Source organism: Grus americana, chromosome 9 (assembly GCF_028858705.1).
Source record: "Grus americana isolate bGruAme1 chromosome 9, bGruAme1.mat, whole genome shotgun sequence".
Classification (NCBI taxonomy): domain Eukaryota; kingdom Metazoa; phylum Chordata; class Aves; order Gruiformes; family Gruidae; genus Grus; species Grus americana.
In genome coordinates this window covers 1,508,197-1,526,451 of record NC_072860.1, presented here as the reverse complement: position 1 = coordinate 1,526,451, position 18,255 = coordinate 1,508,197, and the positions used below count along the sequence as shown (strand labels likewise).

Genomic DNA, 18,255 nt, shown 5'->3' with positions numbered 1-18,255 from the left:
ACAATGCTATCTTCTGTAAACACAGCAGCTAATGAGCACGCTGCGATCGGCAGCCCGGTTTCTGCGGCTAGAAATTGCAGCAGGATTAATCGGGAGAAGAAAGGGGTTTACGTGTGCTTCGTGCCGTGTTCGGACATGGGGCTCGAGTCTCCTTCCAGCCCAGTGTGTCACCCCCCCCAGTAACTGCTAAAGTCAGTCGAGCTGCACCGGTATAAAGGCAGGCGGTGCAAAACCGAGCGCTGTGGGTTGTCAGAGCAGACACGTGGCGTGGGGGAATATTTTTGCCGTTCCCTTTTCCCGGGGTGAAGCTCTCGTGCCTCTGCCCAGGGCTATGAGTTTCACGCCCCGGTGCCATCCGCACTGGTTTAGTTTTGCTCCCCGCTCTGTTACAGCAGGTTTTGCTTGCCTACGGCATCGGGACCTGCTTTTCCTCCATGACTTCGACTTTCCTGGGCTGAAGGGATGCAGGGGAGGAGCGTAGGGTTACAGCCCAGAAAGTCCTCCCCATTTCCTGCACGGCTTCGCGCAGTCCCAGCTGCTCCCAGCCACCGTGCATCGCTCCGCTCCCGCCCTTGTCCCCTCTCTCCAGTTCTATCTCTAGCAATCAGTGAATATCTCCCTTCCTTCTGCCCCGTGGCTCGACTCTCCAGGCTCCCGCCTGTGGGCAATGGCTGTGTCCGTGGAAGGGGGGGACGGGGCTGGGGGACGGGCAGAGGCTTTTCGTCCCTTTTGCAGATGAGCTCAGGCGAGAAACATTTCCGAGGCTCTGCTGGGTTACGTAGCAGCTCCTCTGCAGAGGAGGTCCGACCCCGTCTCACTTCTCTCTCCTGCCTGCGCGCACCGTCAGGACTTTTAGCAAAACAGGGCTGATGGCAAGCAAGCGCAACCAACCTCGCCGAAGGTCTCGCGTGGGGGTTTTCTCCTGTGCCCACCCAGTGTGAGTCCCAGGAGCTTACATTTCAGTGGGAGGAGAAGCTGAGAAAGGGAGGGGAGGTGATGGCTGCTTTTGGGAAGGGTCCTGAGGAGGTGGGGAAGCGGCTCAAGCAGGTTGTGAGCAGACTCTGAGTCTCCTGACACTTCTCTGCTTCGTGGTGAGGTGTCTCCCAAAGTCTGCAGGCTCCTGGGTTGGCAGGGGAGCAGAGGGATGCTGGCACCTGGGGCAGCCTCACACTTTGCAGGCAGCAAAGAAGTCCTTGAAGGGTTCAGGAAGGTGAGAAGGGCCCCAGGGCGGTGGTGGGGAAGGGCCGAAGAGAAAGAAACAAGGAGAAATTTCCCTGCCAAAGGCTGAGGGTTGCAGGGAAGAGGACCTGCTATGAGCTGGGACAGCGAACACACTGTTGCCAGCCTGGAAAATGAAAGCCCATCACGCTTTCTGAGACCCAGTTCTACCAGCACTTCTGTGGAGCTGGTTTTAACACAGTGGAGCGGAAATGGTGCGGGTGACCGCCTTCAGCTCTGAGCTCTGCTGGGTGGTACTAGCTGCTACCTCAGCAATGGACCTGCACCCCTTGAGGCCGACGTCTTCATCACCCAAATCTCAGTCCTGGTGAAAGGAATTCCAAAGTTTCCCTTGTGCGTGATGAAGATGGCTTTTGCCAGCAGCTCCATCGCACCAGCTGACGTTGCAATACGTTACAGCATAGAAGTCAAAATGCAAGTAAGAGCTGAAGACAAGAAATAAATCTTCAAAGCTGGGTGCCCAGGTTACCGAATGCGGTGGTTTTACGGTACCAACGTCCCCGTGAAGCCACGGTTGCACTGTCTGAGACCTTATATACAGCATTTTGTAAGAAACGGAGGGGAGAACCTAGCAGGCTCCAGCACCCACAGGCACGCCTGAAGCGGGCGATGGCGCGATCGCAGCCGTGCTGCTAAAGCAGCGGGTCAGGGTTGATGGCCAGGTGAAACACAGCTGGCTTTGGTGTGTGGAGACCTTGTTAATATTAACAACAAGGTTATGCAGCACAGCCTACCCCCTGGGGTATGCAGTAGGTCGTTAGGGGATTTTTAATTAGTGATCTCTGCAAACCCCTCCTCTTTAGGAGTGGTTAATTTGTGCAACAAAGCCTCACCTGCGGGGACCATGCACCGTTACCCAAGAGGTCCACATGGCATACAGCTATGAGTCAGGGCTATGTTTACGCATGTATATATATATGTATGCATGCATATATACGTACGCTCCACTTGCCTGACGCAATGAATTGGGTTGTTTGACATTGCAGTGCTGCTAACAGCATATATATCACAGCAGTAGCAGCAATAATGATCTTTGCTGGCCGTGCAAGCCTGGAAGGGAAGGGGCTTGCTGATCTGGTGTTTTTAAGTAGGCACCAAAAAAGATAAAAAAATGAGCAAACCCTAGAGGGAAACTGGTTAACGAGAATGTCACACCGATGCCAGAGGCTTCGTGCCTCATCTGCAGCGGTGTGTGACCTCCTCCCAGGTTAGCTGCAGCCCTGAATCAAGGCTTGCCTTCTCCTGCCGTATTGGGGCAGTGCAATAAGAGAGGGAAGGGTGACAAAGAAGAGAGGGGCAGGTAAAACTGGGGTAGAGTTAAAAGTGCTTAAAAGAGTCACCCATGTCAATCCAGGCTGGTTCAGAGCAGCCGTTGACCCCTGGTTTTTACGTGCAACAGGGAGAGGCCCCGGTGGGAGATGGGGCTACAGGCACAAAGGTATTTGGGTGCCTGACGAGCCGACTAGGCAGATTAGAGAGAGGCAGAGATGTGAAGGGGCTTGTGCAGGGCAGGAGGAGACCCTCCGTCTCTGAGAGCGAGAGAGGGCTTTGCAGAGTTTGCTGTAGGTTTGAACGCTGCTGAGCGGGACTGAGAGCAAACCAACCTCGCAAGGACACAGGGAGCATCGTGCAGATAAAGCAATCCTGGCAGGGAGGGTAGCGGAGAGCCCGGGGTAGGGGTGGAAAAACAGTCCCATGGGATGGAAAATGCTCGCGGGCTTGCAGACATCGCCGGCTGCATTAACTGGCTCTACCCTGTGCAACCCCAGATAACTGCTGGGAAGCTCTGTGATTGCTCCAGCATCAAAAAAAAAGATGAAACGAGGATCATTTTATCCCAGGACAGGTGCAGGTACCATGAAAAATGTCTCTGCTAGGCTCTCGGTTGGAAAACCCTGCAGCCCCTTGCTCTTGCTCTGCCCTGCCCATGCCACCATCGCCCCGTGTGCCTGGTAGGGCCGAGCCTTGGAGAAACACAAGCGGGAGCCTTGGAGCCTCCTGCTTGCAAACAACATTTGGAGGACTGAAATTAGGGCAAAAAAAGCTGATTTGGGCACCTTTGCTGCTGCAAACAGGCAGCGATAACTGCTGCCCCCCTTCCTCTGAGTTGGCAGAGGAGAGCCCAGGAAAGCTTGGCTTTTCTTGCACCACGCACGCGGTTACTCAGCGTCTCCCTGGGTTGCCTGACCCTGTTTTGTCCTCGTCTCGGGAGCGCAGAAGCATGCGGGAGGCAGAGGCGTGTGCAGGGCGATGGGCTGGCCGGGACTGGCGTTACCACTGTACACGGCACACCCAGCAACACGCCAACACTGCGCTGGCTGCTCCGCTCCGCGTCCCGGGGCACTCAGCCTGTGCGGGAACCCCTTCTGCATCTGAAACTATGGTAAGTGGCCTTTCTGCAAAGAACATTTTTAAAAAACTGAAGAGGCAGAGGGGAAATTGTAACATGGGGCAGCAGCAAACCCCTAGCTAGAGACTGAGAACGACGTAGGGCTATTGCTTCACAGATGTAAAACTCTGTATTTTAACTGTATTTGTTTAACTATTGCTTAGGACGCAGCTAGGAAAATGAGCAAAAACTGCTTCTGGAAGTGATCTAGGTTTAGGGCAAAGCAGACTGTTGTGATATTAAAGTTTACTGTGTATTGTTTTCATAACAAATCAAAATTCAAAAATTCTGGTTCCCTAAACCCAGGTACGTACGCTCAGGAGGGATTTACAAGCTCATTCAGAGTAGGTTATTGTAAAGAGTGCCAACAGACGCTTGTAGAAGTCTCCCTTACCAAAAGCAGATGGTGAACAAGTTGGCAGAATTTTTTTTTTTAATTTTATTTTTTTTTGCAGAATTTGGCAAAGCAGTAGATAGCAGTTCTGGATGGGGAGGGAAAGGGAAGGGGTTTTGTTTGCTGCCGTGTAAGATAAGCTCTGACCCGCTCCCCGATGCCCGCAGTGTGTGGCTCGGCCATAACACATCCCTTTTGCCTTCCAGCCCTTTTCCGTAGACTTTTACCATCCGCCGCACCAGCCCATGCCTGCGGGGATGCCAGGAGCATCCCCAGGACTCACCATCCCGGTGGACATCCCCCCCTTCCACTTCCAGCCCCGCCGGGTCGGCGTGGACTGGCGTCGCTTCGGTGCCATCGACGTGGAGCGGGTGGCCCGGGAGGTGGACGTGGCCGCGCTCCAGGACCACATCGCCAGCGTGACCTTCTGCAACCTGGATGGGGAGCGGTGCCCCCACTGCGGGCAGCCGGCGGACCCCGTCCTGCTGAAGGTTCTCAGGATGGCCCAGCTGAGCATCGAGTACCTGCTGCATTGCCAGGAGCGCCTGGGCACCAGCCTGGCCGCGCACGCACAGCGCCTGCAAGCTGCCCGCGCCGAGCTGGCTTGCGCCCAGCAGCAGGCAGCAGAGCAGGCAACGCAGCTCCGGGGGGCAAAGGAGGAGAGCAGGAGGTGGAAGAAGCTGATTGCCACGCAGCAGCTCCTCCTGCAAGCTGGCCCCGACACTTACTGCAAGGTGCGTGGTGGAAAGGTGTAAGGGGCGTAAAGCGCGTCCCCGTGCAGGATGCTCCTTGCTGCATCCTGCCTTTGTAGCCCTGTTGCCTTGGCCCCAGGAAAGGTGCTGGTCGGCCCCTGCTGCCTTCCCCGGAGCTGGTTCATCACCTTCACGCAGGCTGCAAAGTCCTTGCTAGGGAAGCTCCCTTTTTTCCTGCTAATTACAGGTAGTCAGAGCTGCAGAGTGTGGGAGAGGGGGTCTGTAGAGGGCTGCCTGGGGAGATCTCAGGAGATCCTTCTGTCCTGGGGGATGCCTCCTGCCAGGGAGACTTTAAGCATCCTTCAGACCAGTGAAAGATTTATGGATGCTCCTGGATTTGGTGGTGATTTTGCTTCCCCCCCCCGCCTCACTGAGCTTTTCCCACCCTTCCAGCAGGAAGCCTGGCGGTGCCTTTTTTGTCTGCTTCTTCCTCATCACCAAATCAAGGCACTCACTTACTCCTGGAGAGTAAAAGCCACCCAAACCAGATGATTTAGGTTCATACAGCCCAGTCAACCCTGCAAGCACAGGACCTCGCTGATGCTGCACTGCTCTGTTGGGGAAAGCAGCATTTTTTTTTTTCCCCGAGCAGCATCCCTGCACCATCTTGGCTTCTGCCTTCTCCTTTGGTTTCAGACAGAAGAAACTCCTAACACCTTCCATCTATGTGCTTCCAACGCAACGGCCGTGTCTCTCGGGGTCTCCCCTTTCGCTTTAAAGCAGCGAAGCTTTGTCTGCCTCGCAGGGGACGCGGGGAGTGCCCCTTTCTGCAGATCCCAGTCCCTCCGCTGACTTTTCCCCCCTCTCCAGTGCCACCTCTGCGGTAAAGCCTTCACGAGCGACTCCTTCCTGCGAGCCCACGTGCAGCGCCGGCACGCAGAGGCCACCGAGGCGGGTGAGCACTGGGACAATTTCTCCCTTCGCTTTCCCAGACAGGTTCTCCCCCGTTTAACGTAGATGCTGGAAAGCAGAGTGCCCACAGGAGGTTAAAGGCAGCTTCTTACAACTTCTCTCTTCTGCTTTTCTGTGAATATTGCCCGAGTGCTTTCCACTTGCTGCCCTTCCCTCAAGCACAGGGAGGACACGCAGTCCAACACCAGACTGCACGTGTATTTACAACCCATCTCTGTGCCTCAGTTTCCCTAAGGATCTTCTCCACCCAAAGATTCCATGGGACTGTGGGGATGGAGCTACGTTGGGGAGCTCCGGACAGTGTTTTGCTAGAGCGGGAGAAGGGTTCATCTTCCCTGTGCCCCTTTTTTGGGAAGAAATTGATGCTCCTTTGCAAAACGCTTTGAAAACTGGAGGTGTAACACGCCGTGTGAGAGCCACGGGGCCCCGTTACAGCTTCACCCGCACCCAGCACTTGAACTTGGCAGATAAAAAAGCCGCTTTTGCCGTTTGCTGGCAGGCTGAAACCCCAGCCCAGGGCTGATGCAATGCAACAGGTTGAGCTTTGCTCCAGAGGCACCTTCCCTGGTGCAGCCTGAAACATCGGCGCAGGGCACTTTGGCTGCTTGGGAGAGTAAGCCCAGTGCAAAGCCACGCTGCTCCGCGAGCTGCTAATCTCTCCAAGTTTACAAAAAAAAAAAAAAAAAAAAAAATCAGAGGCCACGTGGCTGCATTTGCCATGTTTTTTCCTGCAGCTCAGCTACCTGCTCCTCCACCCTGAATCCCTACAGCAGTTTTGCTCAGTGCTTTGGTAGGATTTTTCCATCCCACTCAAAGCAAAATCTGGGTAGGAGCTGGCAGGTTGTACCCTTGCTCACGGCACCTCTGTTTCCCCGGGCTTTGCAGAGAGGCAGAAGATGAAGCAGGTGGAGCAAATGGAGGATGAGGTGGAGGAGCTGAAGGCAAAACTGCGGGAGATGCAGCAGCAGCTGGAAGTGGAGAGGGAAGCGGAGAAGCTGCGCAGGGAACAGGTATGGGGTGAGGGCACTGCTGCCGGTTTGGGAAAAAACGGGGAGAAGTGATGAAACGTGGGGCATTTTTGAAAGCACAAGTGAAAAAATCGCTGAAAAAATATTTTATGGTGGGGCTCATGCTTATTTCTTTGGAAAATTTGCCCAAAAAAATTCCTGTGGGAAATGTCAGGTGGAAATAAGGACTGTGTAAGCCTGCCTGCCCGGGAGGCTGTGCTGCCTTGACCTCCCCACGGTGTGCAGGCAGGCTCTGAGCAGCGATGGGTGTAATGAGAGCGTTAGCGCTCATCCCGCTGGTGCCAGGGCAGAAGGCCCAGCCCTTGGTGCTTCTGCTCTGCAACCAAGATGTCTCCTGCCTTGTTTTTTATCATTCCTTTTAGGAAATGGAGAGAGCTCGCCAGCAAGAAGAGGACGGCAGGAGAGATTTGGAAAGGTGGAAAGAGGAGGAGAGGACAAAGCTGCATGAAGAGATAGATGGCCTGAGGCAGCTCTTCCTCGCAGCTTTCAAGGATGTGGCCAGCAGGAGCAGTGCTGTGGAGGGGGTGAGCCAGCACCCCGCAGGCTCCTCAGGGCAGGCGAGGGGATGTCCAAGCCTGCTGCCTCACCCCATCCAGGTGGTATCACCTGTTCACAGCCCAAAGTGGCCTCATTTCTTTGCTCCTGGGGCACAGAAGCATTGTGAGGTTGGAAGGAGAGGCTGGCCAAGGTCATGTTCCCCAGGAGGAAAGCAGATCCTCCTGCAGGGCACACAACTCCTTCCTCTCCCCACTCCAGAAACTGCAAGAGCTTTGGGTCAGAGAGGCAGCGGTGTCCAACCTGGGGACCCTGCAGAACGATGATAACGAGGAGGCACGGGGTCAGACACCAAGCTGGGCAGAGCTGCGGGGTGAGCGGGAGAGGATGGCAGTGCAGGTGAGCAGCACAGTCCCCATGTCCTTCCAGGAGGTGCATTTGGATGGAGGTGGACCCCCACGCATGCATGCACCAATGTGTGCATCTGGTTGGTGGATGTCTGGTCTTGGCTCAAGTTCATGTAGCAATGGGCTCCTCCTGGTGTAGAGCACTGACAGTCTGAGTTCAGAAATGGGACCTGGAGGGTGCAGAGGGCATGTCATGGTCCCAGGTCAGCCCTGCTTGCTGCAGGGAAACCCCTCTTCAGTGGAGCACTGCAGAAGGTCACCACATGGAAAAGCATTTAAAGTACCAAATAAACAAAAGAAACGTATTTACCCATGAATCAGCTGCCTTCTCAACATCTAAAAACATCTGAAGAAGGCTTTACCATGCATGGTACCTCTGAACATGGAGTGGGGTGGGAATGGCACCGCTGTTACGCTGCCAACTGTCCTTCGGGACCCAAAGGGAAGCTGAATTTCTCTGAGTATGAACACGATCGGGTGCCCATGCCCACAAGAAGCCTCCAGCCCACAACCCAAGGAGGGAAATGCCTGTGTGCTTAATTTGGCAGAGCAGAGCACTGAGGGAGAACCAGGCACAGAAGGTCCAAGTGGGTGCCAGATGTCCTCGGCAGCTCCCAGGCACCTCGCTCAGAAAAGGCCTGGATGTTTCCCTTAGGGTTTTTTTTGTCCGTCTTAGCTTCAAGCCCCAGAGATGTCAGGTCTCCTCAGAAGAACCAGGAACACTCTCTCTGCAGATCAGCCCAGCAAGTGGTAGCCAGAAAAAGTGGGGCTCTGCGCCTAAAATGAGCCTTGGCTGGACTTCAAAGCCCAGCGCAACAGAGTATAGTTATTAGGTTATCAAGGGGACAGAATAAATGAAATGACCAAAGCTGTGTCCTATCACAACCAATGAGAAGGCACGAGCTTGCCACCAGCAGACCTCGAAGCTGGCCGTATATCTTCTGCAAGGCCAGATTTGCCCTTTGGCATCCCAATAATGAATAAAAATCCAGAGACCTGCTCTTGCTGGTGAAGGGAAGAGGTGGCTCCAAACCCATTTTTACCATGGTCAAGTCTTCTTGTTCCTTTTTTTTTTGCCCCTCTCAGCTGAAGAAAGGGAAGAAGACACTCCGTGCCGCCCCATCGCAGGATCAGCAGGTGGTTATGGACCATGTCCATCAGCAGAAGGATGCTCTCAGCACCTGGCTCAGGGGGCAGCCCAAGGTCATGAAGTCCCAGGAGAAGAAGGTTAAGTGAAATAAAAAAAAAAAAAAAAAAAAAGAGACCTCAGTTCATCAAGAGGGTTTAAGCAGATGTTTAAGCAGCCTTAAAATATTTGCTGAGTTAGTTAAGACTAAGCCTAGTTTCAATCCCATGCCATAATGCTTTGCTACATTCGGCTCTTTTTTGCTCTCATTAAACATGAAGCATTACATGCACATAGTCCGGCACGAACCATGCCCACTGGGGTGCAGATCACCAGAGCAATGCTTTGCATTACAATTTGGAGTATCTTTTACTCTCTATCAGATCTGTGAATGGCACGTGGGTATAACAGGATGACAAATGATGTGCCAGTGATCGTATGATGGAAAGGAAAGCGCCTAAGCTAACCCCTTGCAGGTATGGTCTGCTTAAGGGAACTTGGGGAGTGTATATGCCCACTTCAGGGTTTTGCTATTTTCTGCTCTTTTTTTGAATGCATTTAATAATAATACTCTGCAGAGAGAGGAAGAGTTACCCAAAATTATAGACCAAGAAATGATCTTTGAATGATGCCCAGTCTATTCCTTTACAGATCAAGCTGCTATCTGCGAGCAAACCTGAAGGTAATGATCGCATTTTTAAATGAATCAATTTGGATCTAGATAAACTTTTCATCGCTAACAGCCCTTCAGGCCACAATGTCTCCTCTGCCTCCCTCTACATGAGCTTGCCATGGAGGCCTCTCCAGGGAGCTGGCTGTACGTCCTCTCACACGAAGCCGTGGAGCGGTGGACACCTTCCAGTCCCTTGACTGTCTGCCTCAACAGCATAGACCACAGCTCTGGTCGCTGGCACAAACCTCGCTTGTCTCTCGGGTGGGTTTTGCACTGCAGCCATACCCCAAAGGAATGAGATTTCAATCAAGCGCTCACAGCAAACGGATGACCTTGCATCATCCAAAATGATGCCAGTGGTTATTTGCATAAAAATAAGGAGGTGAGGCACGCTGTGGGTTCTTCTTTACAGTCTGGGTTTTCTATAATCGATTGCCAGGGAAAGGAAACGGGGACTCCTCCGCTCCCCAGTGCCTGTGGCAGCCACAGACCTGGCCAGGGCCTGCCGCTCAGAAAACAAAAAAGGCCATAAACCAGGGGTGGATATTAGCAGATATCCAAGGGGTACGTCGTTGACCCCAGCCCTAAGGGTGGCAGAAGGTTGTTTGCCCACTGACATCCTCCAGCTGGTGGCCTTGCTGGGCAAGTGCCCTGGCATTTCCCTCAGGAATGTTCTCCAAGGACTGGTGCCAGACCTGGGCCAGCCTTGGATCCCCAAGGGGACAGTTGTGTCTGTACTTTCCATATAGGAAAATCAGGTGGTGATCAGCACTTGCTTCTGTGCTGGGGCCTCGGCCTCCTCTTTGACCCTCACAAGCTCCTTTCTTCCCTGCAGTGACCCAGGAGGTGACCAAAAGGGTGGCTGTTGAAGAGTCATCAGGTGGGTATCGGAGTTGGGACCATCCCTGTCCTGAGAGCACCAGGATGAAGCCAACATTTAGTTTGGAGTGTTGTGCAGTGAGGACGAGGGGTCCTGGACAAAGCTGGAGGTGATGAGGGGGTGGCCTGGGGGCGGAGGGGATGAGCTCGCTGGTCCCTTCGTGGGTGTGCAGAGTACGACAGCATCATGACCAGCCCTGCTGCCAATGCTTCACCCGGGAGAGTTGTCCCAGACAGCTGCTGGGTTGTGGGTGGGATTTTGGAAAAGTTGTGGCCGGGAATTAATCAAATTCGAGGAGTAAGTTGCCACTTTGTAGTCTGCTGAGGGCAGCCAGTTGCTTGCTCTGGGACTGGTGGGACCTGTGTCCTCAAAGAGGAGGAGGGACCCACCAGCCCCCTCCGTGGGGTGCAGACCATGTGTGGCTGTGCTGGTGCCAGCACCCGTCTTTACTCCAGACAGGGAGGAGGCTGCCTTGGGTGGGAAGCAGAGGCTGATGGAAGCCCTGCAGAGAAACCCAAACCTCCTCAAGCAGTTTCGCCCCATCTTGGAGGAAGTGCTGGAGGAAAAGCTGGAGAGCATGGGGGTCAAGAGGGTAAGTCTGCCCTTTCAGTGCCAGCGTTTGCAATGCCAGCCCTGAGCCAATGCAGGGACACAAAGATTATTATTTTTTTTTTTTTTTTAGTGGGGGGGGAGAGAACAACTGAAACAGGCAGTCAAAAAATAAAAATCCCTATCTGGAGCAATCACACCCTGAGAGGCAAATGGGAAGGTGGAGGCAGAATCACACAGTAGTAGAGGGAATAAACCGCCGTGCTCCCATCTCTGAGGTTGGTTATTAGTATCTCTCCAGCAAATCTTCCTCACAAACAGCCTTTCATATGCTAAATTACCCAGTGCTCCCTCTCTTCTAGGGAAGGAGGGTGTTTGAGGGCACAGCAGCCCCTGTCACAGGGATTTCAAGGGGACTTTCACTGTCCAATTCCTTTTCATGCCAAGCATATTAAATAGTACCTCCTACGCGTCTTCCCGAGCTCCTGGCAATGCAACACCACCACCTAGCACCTTGCAGAGCTGGTGCAAGGGCAGTGAGCAGGCATGGCTGCTGGGGACCCGCCTTGCTCCAGCCACCTCCACTTTTTCTGAGCAAGGCAGCATTTTTTCTGAGCAAGGCAGCATTTCTGTTTCGGGTCCTGAAGAGAAAGCAGTGACTTCTCGAGTGATTATTTCCTGGAGGTGTTTGTAAGGAGCACTCCTGGATTCATTTCACATAGGCTGGAGCCCTAGTGTGTCCTGCCTTTCCCTGGCACATTATTTAGGAACACTGGGGTGTTATTAAAAGCAGCAGAGGTGCCCAAAGCCAGGCCCACAGGCGTGCGACCCTCTTCGCTTGTTATCACTTTGCATCTCTACAAGCCCAGGACATTCATGGTCACAAAACCTGCTCGAGTTGTAAATACCTCCTAAGAGAAAATGCTGCGCTTACCCCGCAGCCTAGAAATTGCCCAAAATAGCTGAGATTTACGCTTCAGCGGTCATTTACCAGAGCAGATGAGGGCTTTGCAAATGATGACTGAAGCCTCATTGTGGGCTGTTTGCATGGGAACCATCGTGCTGGGGAAACGATGGGTCCCAGGGCTGGTGAGAGCTTCCTTGGGGTTTGGACAGGGCTTGGAGCTTGCAGGATGCTTTTAAGATACGGGCAGTGCTGCCGAGAGCTTGTTTCACCACCCAGCACGTGGGAGGACAACGTCAGGCCCCTCAGCCATCCTCTGCTTTAGGTTGTGAAGGGGATCTCCACTCGGACCTACAGAAGCCTCCAGGCTCTGGTCAGGCTTCAGCAGCAAGAGAAGGCTGAGAAATTTCCCGGTCTCCTCCACCTGAGGGATGAGTTGGTCCAAGCGTTGATGGGGAAAGTCAGGCGACGCAAGAAGCCCAGCACTAATTTGCCTCAACAGGTCTTCATCATCCCAGGTGAAGTGACCTCCTGTCCTCCCCACATACCAACCACAGGGACCTGTGGCCGCCCACCAATGGCCACGGCATGCCGTTCCCTTACCCAGTGAGACAAGACGACGGGGAAAGGGCAGGAAAGGGCATTTTGGGGTCATGCGAGTCTCTGCAATTGCTCTCTGCGTATTGACCTCATGTGGGTTGGCCTGACATATTCAGGAAAAAAATAGCTGTCCCCAAAAGCCCCAGCAGAGTGAAATGCTGGTTTGGCAGTGCTTGTAAATCCCCTTCCCCTTCCTTCTCCTACACAACCCCATGGTGGGTGGGCAGCATGGCTTCCCCAAAGGCAGCCCACAGGACTACCAGGAGGTGGGTGCTGGTTCTCCTTACTCTCAATATTGCCTTCCAGCTCGAAGCCCAAAGAGCCCGAGGTCCCTTCGGAGGTCACAGCCCACGGCGATCCCAGCTGCAGCAAAGCCTGAAGCCTCACTAATCCCACAGCCTGCTCCTCGGAGCAGAGCCCGCTCCACCCACAGCCCCCCAGGAACTCCCTGGGGCACCCTGAGGACCTCCAAAGCTAGCAGTCCCCACCGAGGACTTGTCCCATGGCAGAGGTGAGTCCCATCGCTTCCTTTTGGTCTCCAGACAGGTGGGCAGTGCCTGGGACCCTCGGCCGCAACCTGTCCCCAAGTATGCTGGGTGCTGCCCAAACACCAGCACCTTTGGAAACTGCCGAGTGATGTGGTACCCCGGAGGGACTTGTTTGGAAAAGGAGTTTCCTGGGGTGCCCCTGCCCGTACAGGCTGACTCAACTCGGCAAAGTCAGACCTGAGGGTTTCTACCCACCTTGTGGTGCTGGAGACAAACACGGGGCATTTCCCACCGGTGTTCGGCTCCTCCTTCCCCTCCCAAGAGCTCTGCAAGGGGATGAAGGAGTTCTCTTGGGGATTTGGAGCAAAAGTAGTAAAGATGTAAAACAAAAGACTGGAGAAACTGTGTGGACCCTGCAGAGAAGAAACAACAGAGGGAGGGTGTGCGATGGCAGCAGAGAGGAAGAAGAGCTCATCTGTGACCAAGAGCAAGAGAGGAAAAGGAGTTACTTGTTTGCTCCAGGAGCAAGAAAAAGCCAGATCTAGGTTTTAAACTCAAGCAGAGCAATACCCAAATGCAAGGCAAGGTATGGGTGTGAGCAGTCGTTGGAGATGCCAGCAGGAAAGTGTTTGCAGGCAGTGGGCGTGATGGACCTGTCCATGTCCATGGCAAACACAGAACTTCTCCACGGGCTGCCCTGCTCAGGGTCGGATCACAGCCCGGAGCATCGCAGGGCTTCCCTGTGTCTGCCACAGGAGTGGGGATGGGGGAGGCCAGAGCAGCCCCACGCCTGACCCATCTCTGTGCGCCCGTTCAGAAGCCACGCTGGGAGGGAAGAAACCTGCCCCATGCCCGGTGAGGCTCAGCTCTCGGCAAGAGCCAGCGCTCTCCACGGTGGTGCTGGGGGGATGAGACCGACTCCGACGGGTGGGACCTGGGCTCGCTGGAGGAAATGGCTGGTTCGGGTACCGCCTGTTGTTCTTGTAGCAACCGCTGTGGGTCAGCGAGGCGGTGGGGACAGTCCTGGTTAGCACCGTCAGCGCTGCCGTGTCACCTTCGTCCTGGGGCTGAAGTGGGACGAGTCTTACCCCGCCATCCCCCATAGCTAGCCAGGCAGCAGGGCGCCGGTGGCTTCAACCATCTGCCACACGTGTGCCGGGCCCTGCCAGGGTATTTTCCTGGGGCTCAATAAATACTGCCGCTGTTTCTTTGCACGGAGGGAAACCAGACCCTTTAGAGGGTGCAGGGAACCCCCCAGGACCCAAAGCTCTATGTGCCAAAACCCGATGTGAACCATGTATCAGGGAGCGAGGTGGGGACTGCTCCTGTGCCCCTCAGAGAGGTGGGGGGGGCAGCGGGAGGCACCTCTTGCTTACGCACTGACTGCACCCAGCAGCAGGTACTCCTTGCATGTGGCTTTGGTGTATCCCAGGCCAAAACGAGCTGTCGGTGCTCTGCCGCACACCACTAGCCCAGGCTGCGTGTGCAGATGGAGGTTTCCTCCAGCATCCTTGCACGCCCAGGAGCGTTACACACCCAGTGCTTGCTCAGGGAGGGAAACCCCCGTGCTTTATCCTATGCACAAAATATTTGCTTCCTGAAACAGCTCTGTTGGGATGGCTCCAGACAGTGCTAGTGAGTTTAAGCTATTTAGAAACCAATTTGTCCCGGGGCGGCCAGCAGCCCCCTCCCGTGCCGTGGCCATGCCTCGGGGCTCCCCGTTTCACCTGCTCTGCCCTGCGCAGGGACAGCCACATCCACGATGGTGATGCTCTTGGAGAGATGCCTGGATGCAGTGGCACAGAGACCACCCGATGGGGTGAAACTCTTCCCAGCCCTGAGCTCAGCATTACCCAAAACCAGCCAGCCCGCCAAGAAACTCCAGGTATCTCGTGAGAATGTGGCCACGGGGATGTTCTCTTGACATAATTTGCATTAAAAAAAAAAAAAAAAAAAGGCAAGTCAAATGCTTTTTTCGGTTCATAGCCATCAGCTGTGCCGCAGGGCATAGTCTGTTTTCGGGGGGTTCAAACTTAGGGCAGCAGAGACTTGGCCCTTGGCCCCTCCATCCAGCTTGTTGTTTGTCCTTCCCCTAATGTTTGTCCATTCACCCTTTTTAGGTGGAAAAAGAAAAAAAGAAAAAAAAAAAAATCAGTATTCATGCAATTGGGAGCAAAACACTAAGCACCAGAGAATCAAATTGAGAAAAGGTCTCTGGAACAAATCCAGAGATAATTGGAGTGATGCAATGGCAAAATTATTAAATTACTAAAACAGGACTTAAACATAACCTCAATTTATGGAGGAGAGCTGATGTAATTAAAGTGGTGGCAGTGTCAGAATCAAATTGCTTTTTTAGGAAAAAAAAATTAAAAAGGATTGTACCCAAGGAAGGCCTGGCACAAATACTGGGATTTTTTTTTTTTTCTTGTTGCAACGATGATGAAATTCTGGGCCTTCATCTGCCAAAGTTTAAAAAAAAAAAAAAAAGTGAAGCGGGAGATTTATGGGACAATTTGCAAGCCATGGGAATAGAGAAAGGGTCTCCTGTGTGGCATCCCAGCGCTCTAATTTTTGCATCAGCCCGATGGAGAATGAACCCCCTGTGGCTTTGTAGCAGGGGTGCACAGGGTGCAAACGCGGGGCGTGGGTCCGGCCCTGCTGCTCCCCTTCACCCCCTCGGTGCTCCTCTCCAATCTGCGGGTGACAGCAGTGACCTGGACACCGAGTCATCGCCGGTGGCTGCTGATGCTCAGGGGGTGGGTGGCCCGGGGACAGCCGCACGGTGGTGACAGGGGAGTCCTCTGCCAGCAGCCACTGGATGGTGCCACAAGACCAGGAACGGGCAGCAGCTGCTCTGCAGCCTCCCCGGGGCTCCCTCTTTTCGGGAAGACCCCAAGATTGGGGGTGTCCCAGACAGCACGGGGCAGGGTGTGTGTGTGTGTGTGTGTGTTGGATCCTCCCTGGGCATTCCCTGTGGATCGCACCAAGGAGGAGAAACGCTGCGTGGTCTGAAGAGGAGTGGTTTCTGCTCTGCCTTCATCGCGCACGTGAGCAATAATGCAATAATGCTGCTTTTGGAGCCCCAGCAGCTCTCCGCATCCCGCAGGCTGACTCTCCACGCCGGACACAGCCCGGCACTTCCGTGTGGCTTTTTTATTCTTTAAGCACTCAAAAAAACCCCCCAGAGTCAGGGAGGGGTGAAAGCAGCTTTCCTTCTCCTTGGGTCTCTCTTTGCCGGTGAGGGTGATGGAAAAAACATCTTGTTTTCTGCTCCGGGAGGAACCTGGCCTGAATGCACTTGGACAGAGTAACAAGCCACAGCTTCTGTCTCCTTTCCTTCCTGAACCAGTGGAAACGCCAATCCAAAGGATGAGTTTTTGCACTGTAAACATGACCACATAAGCCTGAGTCTGCTGACAAGGCTCATCTGTGTAAATTAAGTTCATTTTCCTAATTCTCTCTGTATTTTGTACATTTGTAGCAATGCGTTTAGGATCTTGATCCCTAAAAGTATGACATTTTTGCAAAAAGTGCAACAGGAAACAACCGGCGCTCCTCAATTTCTCTTCTCTTTTCCAACAGCCTTTGTTTCAGACCTCTACCGTTCCCTAACTTCTAACATTTACACGTGGGTTTTCACGCTAGGGAGCAGAAAGCCCAAACAGGGCTGAGCAGAACAGGGTGAATTAATTTAATTTCACTGAACTGCAAAACTGCCATCCAGATAACTGTTCACGAACATGCAGAAACCGCCCCCCATGTTTTACAAATCCCCAGGTATGTGCACATTCACCTCTGTGCTTCTACCCACCCGGGTGGTGTGGCTCTGTTGCTACATACCTTGAAAAGGATTTTTTTTTTTTTTTCCTTTTTAATCATTCAAGTTTAAGGAGTATACCTGGCTTGTGTTATACATTGCTTACAGTGCTATGTGTTATTTCATGCTTAATTTAACAGCTATTGTTCTTTTTGGTGGGTGTCAAATCATAACAAACACTGCTTTTAAGAAATTAAATAAAGGAGGGGTGTTTTCATCCCTTTCAGAGCACTGGTATTGGTAACTAAGAGGAAGAAATCAGCTTTTTTACCTGTAAAAAATTACAGGTGGAGGTAGCAGCGAGGATTTGCTCCCGGGAGAGGGGCGATGATAAGAAACCTCACGCACCTCTGCCCTCACTGCCTGCCGTGCAGCAGCCCTGCGCTGGGCTCCGGCGCTGGCACGGCCCAAAACCAATGGGGAAATAAATTTCTACCCAAAAGAGCAAACAGGTAGGAAAAGGGCAGACAGCAGAAGCTGTTTCGCCTTGAGTACGTGGCAAGCTCGGTGCCAAGGCAGGCACCCTGCCCAGCGCTAAAATCTAAATCACATCCATTCTGCTGACCAAACCCTGCCAGCCCCTGGCTGCTCTCGTTGCTCCTGCACGTTTTCACCTGCCGCCAAGTGCAAGTATCGCTCTTACATTCATTTTGCCAGCAGTTTTCATGCCTGAGGTACTTTCGAGCCATTGCAGTGAGCTTCACGCACTCAACACCAAGTCCAGATGGTGCCAGAAAAAAAGGTGGAAAAAGTTTGGGAAACTCCAAAACCAGCTGACAGCCTTGTGCTAAGAGAAAGGTGACCCTTATACTCTGACAAATAAATAAATATAAATACAGACAAAGCATTTTTATTTCAGACTGGATATTCTGAGGCAGCATGTTCCATGGGAAGTTGTTCTCTGCATGCTGCAAGCTGCAGCGAGCCACACGGCAAGGGGATGCGCGGTGGGCATGGAAGAGCCATGAGGCGTCACCTTGGGTTATCACAGGTGATGGGCTCTGTCTGGAGAGGAGAGAAGGGGGAGAAGCGACTCCAACAATACCAGCTCCATCAGTGTGTCTTGTCCAGAAAAGAAATTGTACTCATTTATTTTTTTTCCCCGTGCCCGTTGGTGAGCCCGAGTGCTCGCGCTGTGCTGCACGATGCCGAACCAGTGGAGAGCAGCAGGGATGCTCCCCGAGCAGGTGGATTGCTGCAGCCAGGGGAAGGCAAAACAAAGCAAAACAAAACAAAACAAAGCCAGCAGAAAGCACGCAGTGGGGAAAAAAATAAAATAAATAAGAAGTACAAGCGGGGACGCTTGCTTGCAGCCGAGGTTAAACAGGCAGACAGGTGTCCTGATATTTCCTTCGCACAAAGATTTCTTTGTGACTACATTAAGGAAACAAATTTGGCTTCTCCCACAGGAGAACAGCAATAAAACAAGGGCTGCCTCCAAAATTCGTTTCTCTTACCGCGTAAAGATGCGTCGCTGCAACGCCATGAGACAACGTGACTTTGTTAGCGGCGAAAGCGACGGGGAGGCTGCTGCAGGCAGCGGTGGCCCGTGCAAACCGCAGGCATCCTGCCCTCGTGCTGCCAGCACCTCTCGGAGCC

General features: G+C 53.3%; 1 protein-coding gene across 18 annotated transcripts; it reads left to right on the top strand.

Moving 5' to 3' along the window:
* Positions 1 to 520: 520 nt before the first annotated feature.
* DZIP1L (DAZ interacting zinc finger protein 1 like) lies at positions 521 to 17,366 on the top strand. Of its 18 annotated transcripts, none has more exons than XM_054835800.1 (14): positions 521 to 607; positions 3,457 to 3,622; positions 4,229 to 4,756; positions 5,585 to 5,669; positions 6,572 to 6,696; positions 7,077 to 7,238; positions 7,471 to 7,608; positions 8,703 to 8,843; positions 9,394 to 9,424; positions 10,251 to 10,295; positions 10,751 to 10,887; positions 12,074 to 12,266; positions 12,655 to 12,859; positions 14,582 to 15,283. In XM_054835800.1, exons 2-14 carry the CDS (start codon positions 3,461 to 3,463, stop codon positions 14,730 to 14,732), a joined length of 2,103 nt encoding a protein of 700 aa, XP_054691775.1. In that variant the 5' UTR covers positions 521 to 607; positions 3,457 to 3,460; the 3' UTR covers positions 14,733 to 15,283. The 18 variants fall into 18 exon arrangements, 14 of the variants coding, with proteins under 14 accessions (XP_054691775.1, XP_054691776.1, XP_054691778.1 ...); XM_054835804.1 differs by lacking the exon at positions 3,457 to 3,622 and adding an exon at positions 736 to 937 and having other exon boundaries at positions 555 to 607; positions 4,242 to 4,756; XM_054835801.1 differs by lacking the exon at positions 3,457 to 3,622 and having other exon boundaries at positions 541 to 607.
* The last annotated feature ends 889 nt before the right edge of the window (positions 17,367 to 18,255 follow it).

Coding starts and splice junctions, on each gene's coding strand:
- DZIP1L (XM_054835795.1), top strand. CDS start 3,104: ATGTCTCTGCTAGGCTCTCGGTTGGAAAACCCTGCAGCCCCTTGCTCT. Junction 7,239..7,470: donor GGAGCAGTGCTGTGGAGGGG/GTGAGCCAGCAC, acceptor TCCCCACTCCAG/AAACTGCAAGAGCTTTGGGT. Junction 12,267..12,654: donor ACAGGTCTTCATCATCCCAG/GTGAAGTGACCT, acceptor ATTGCCTTCCAG/CTCGAAGCCCAAAGAGCCCG.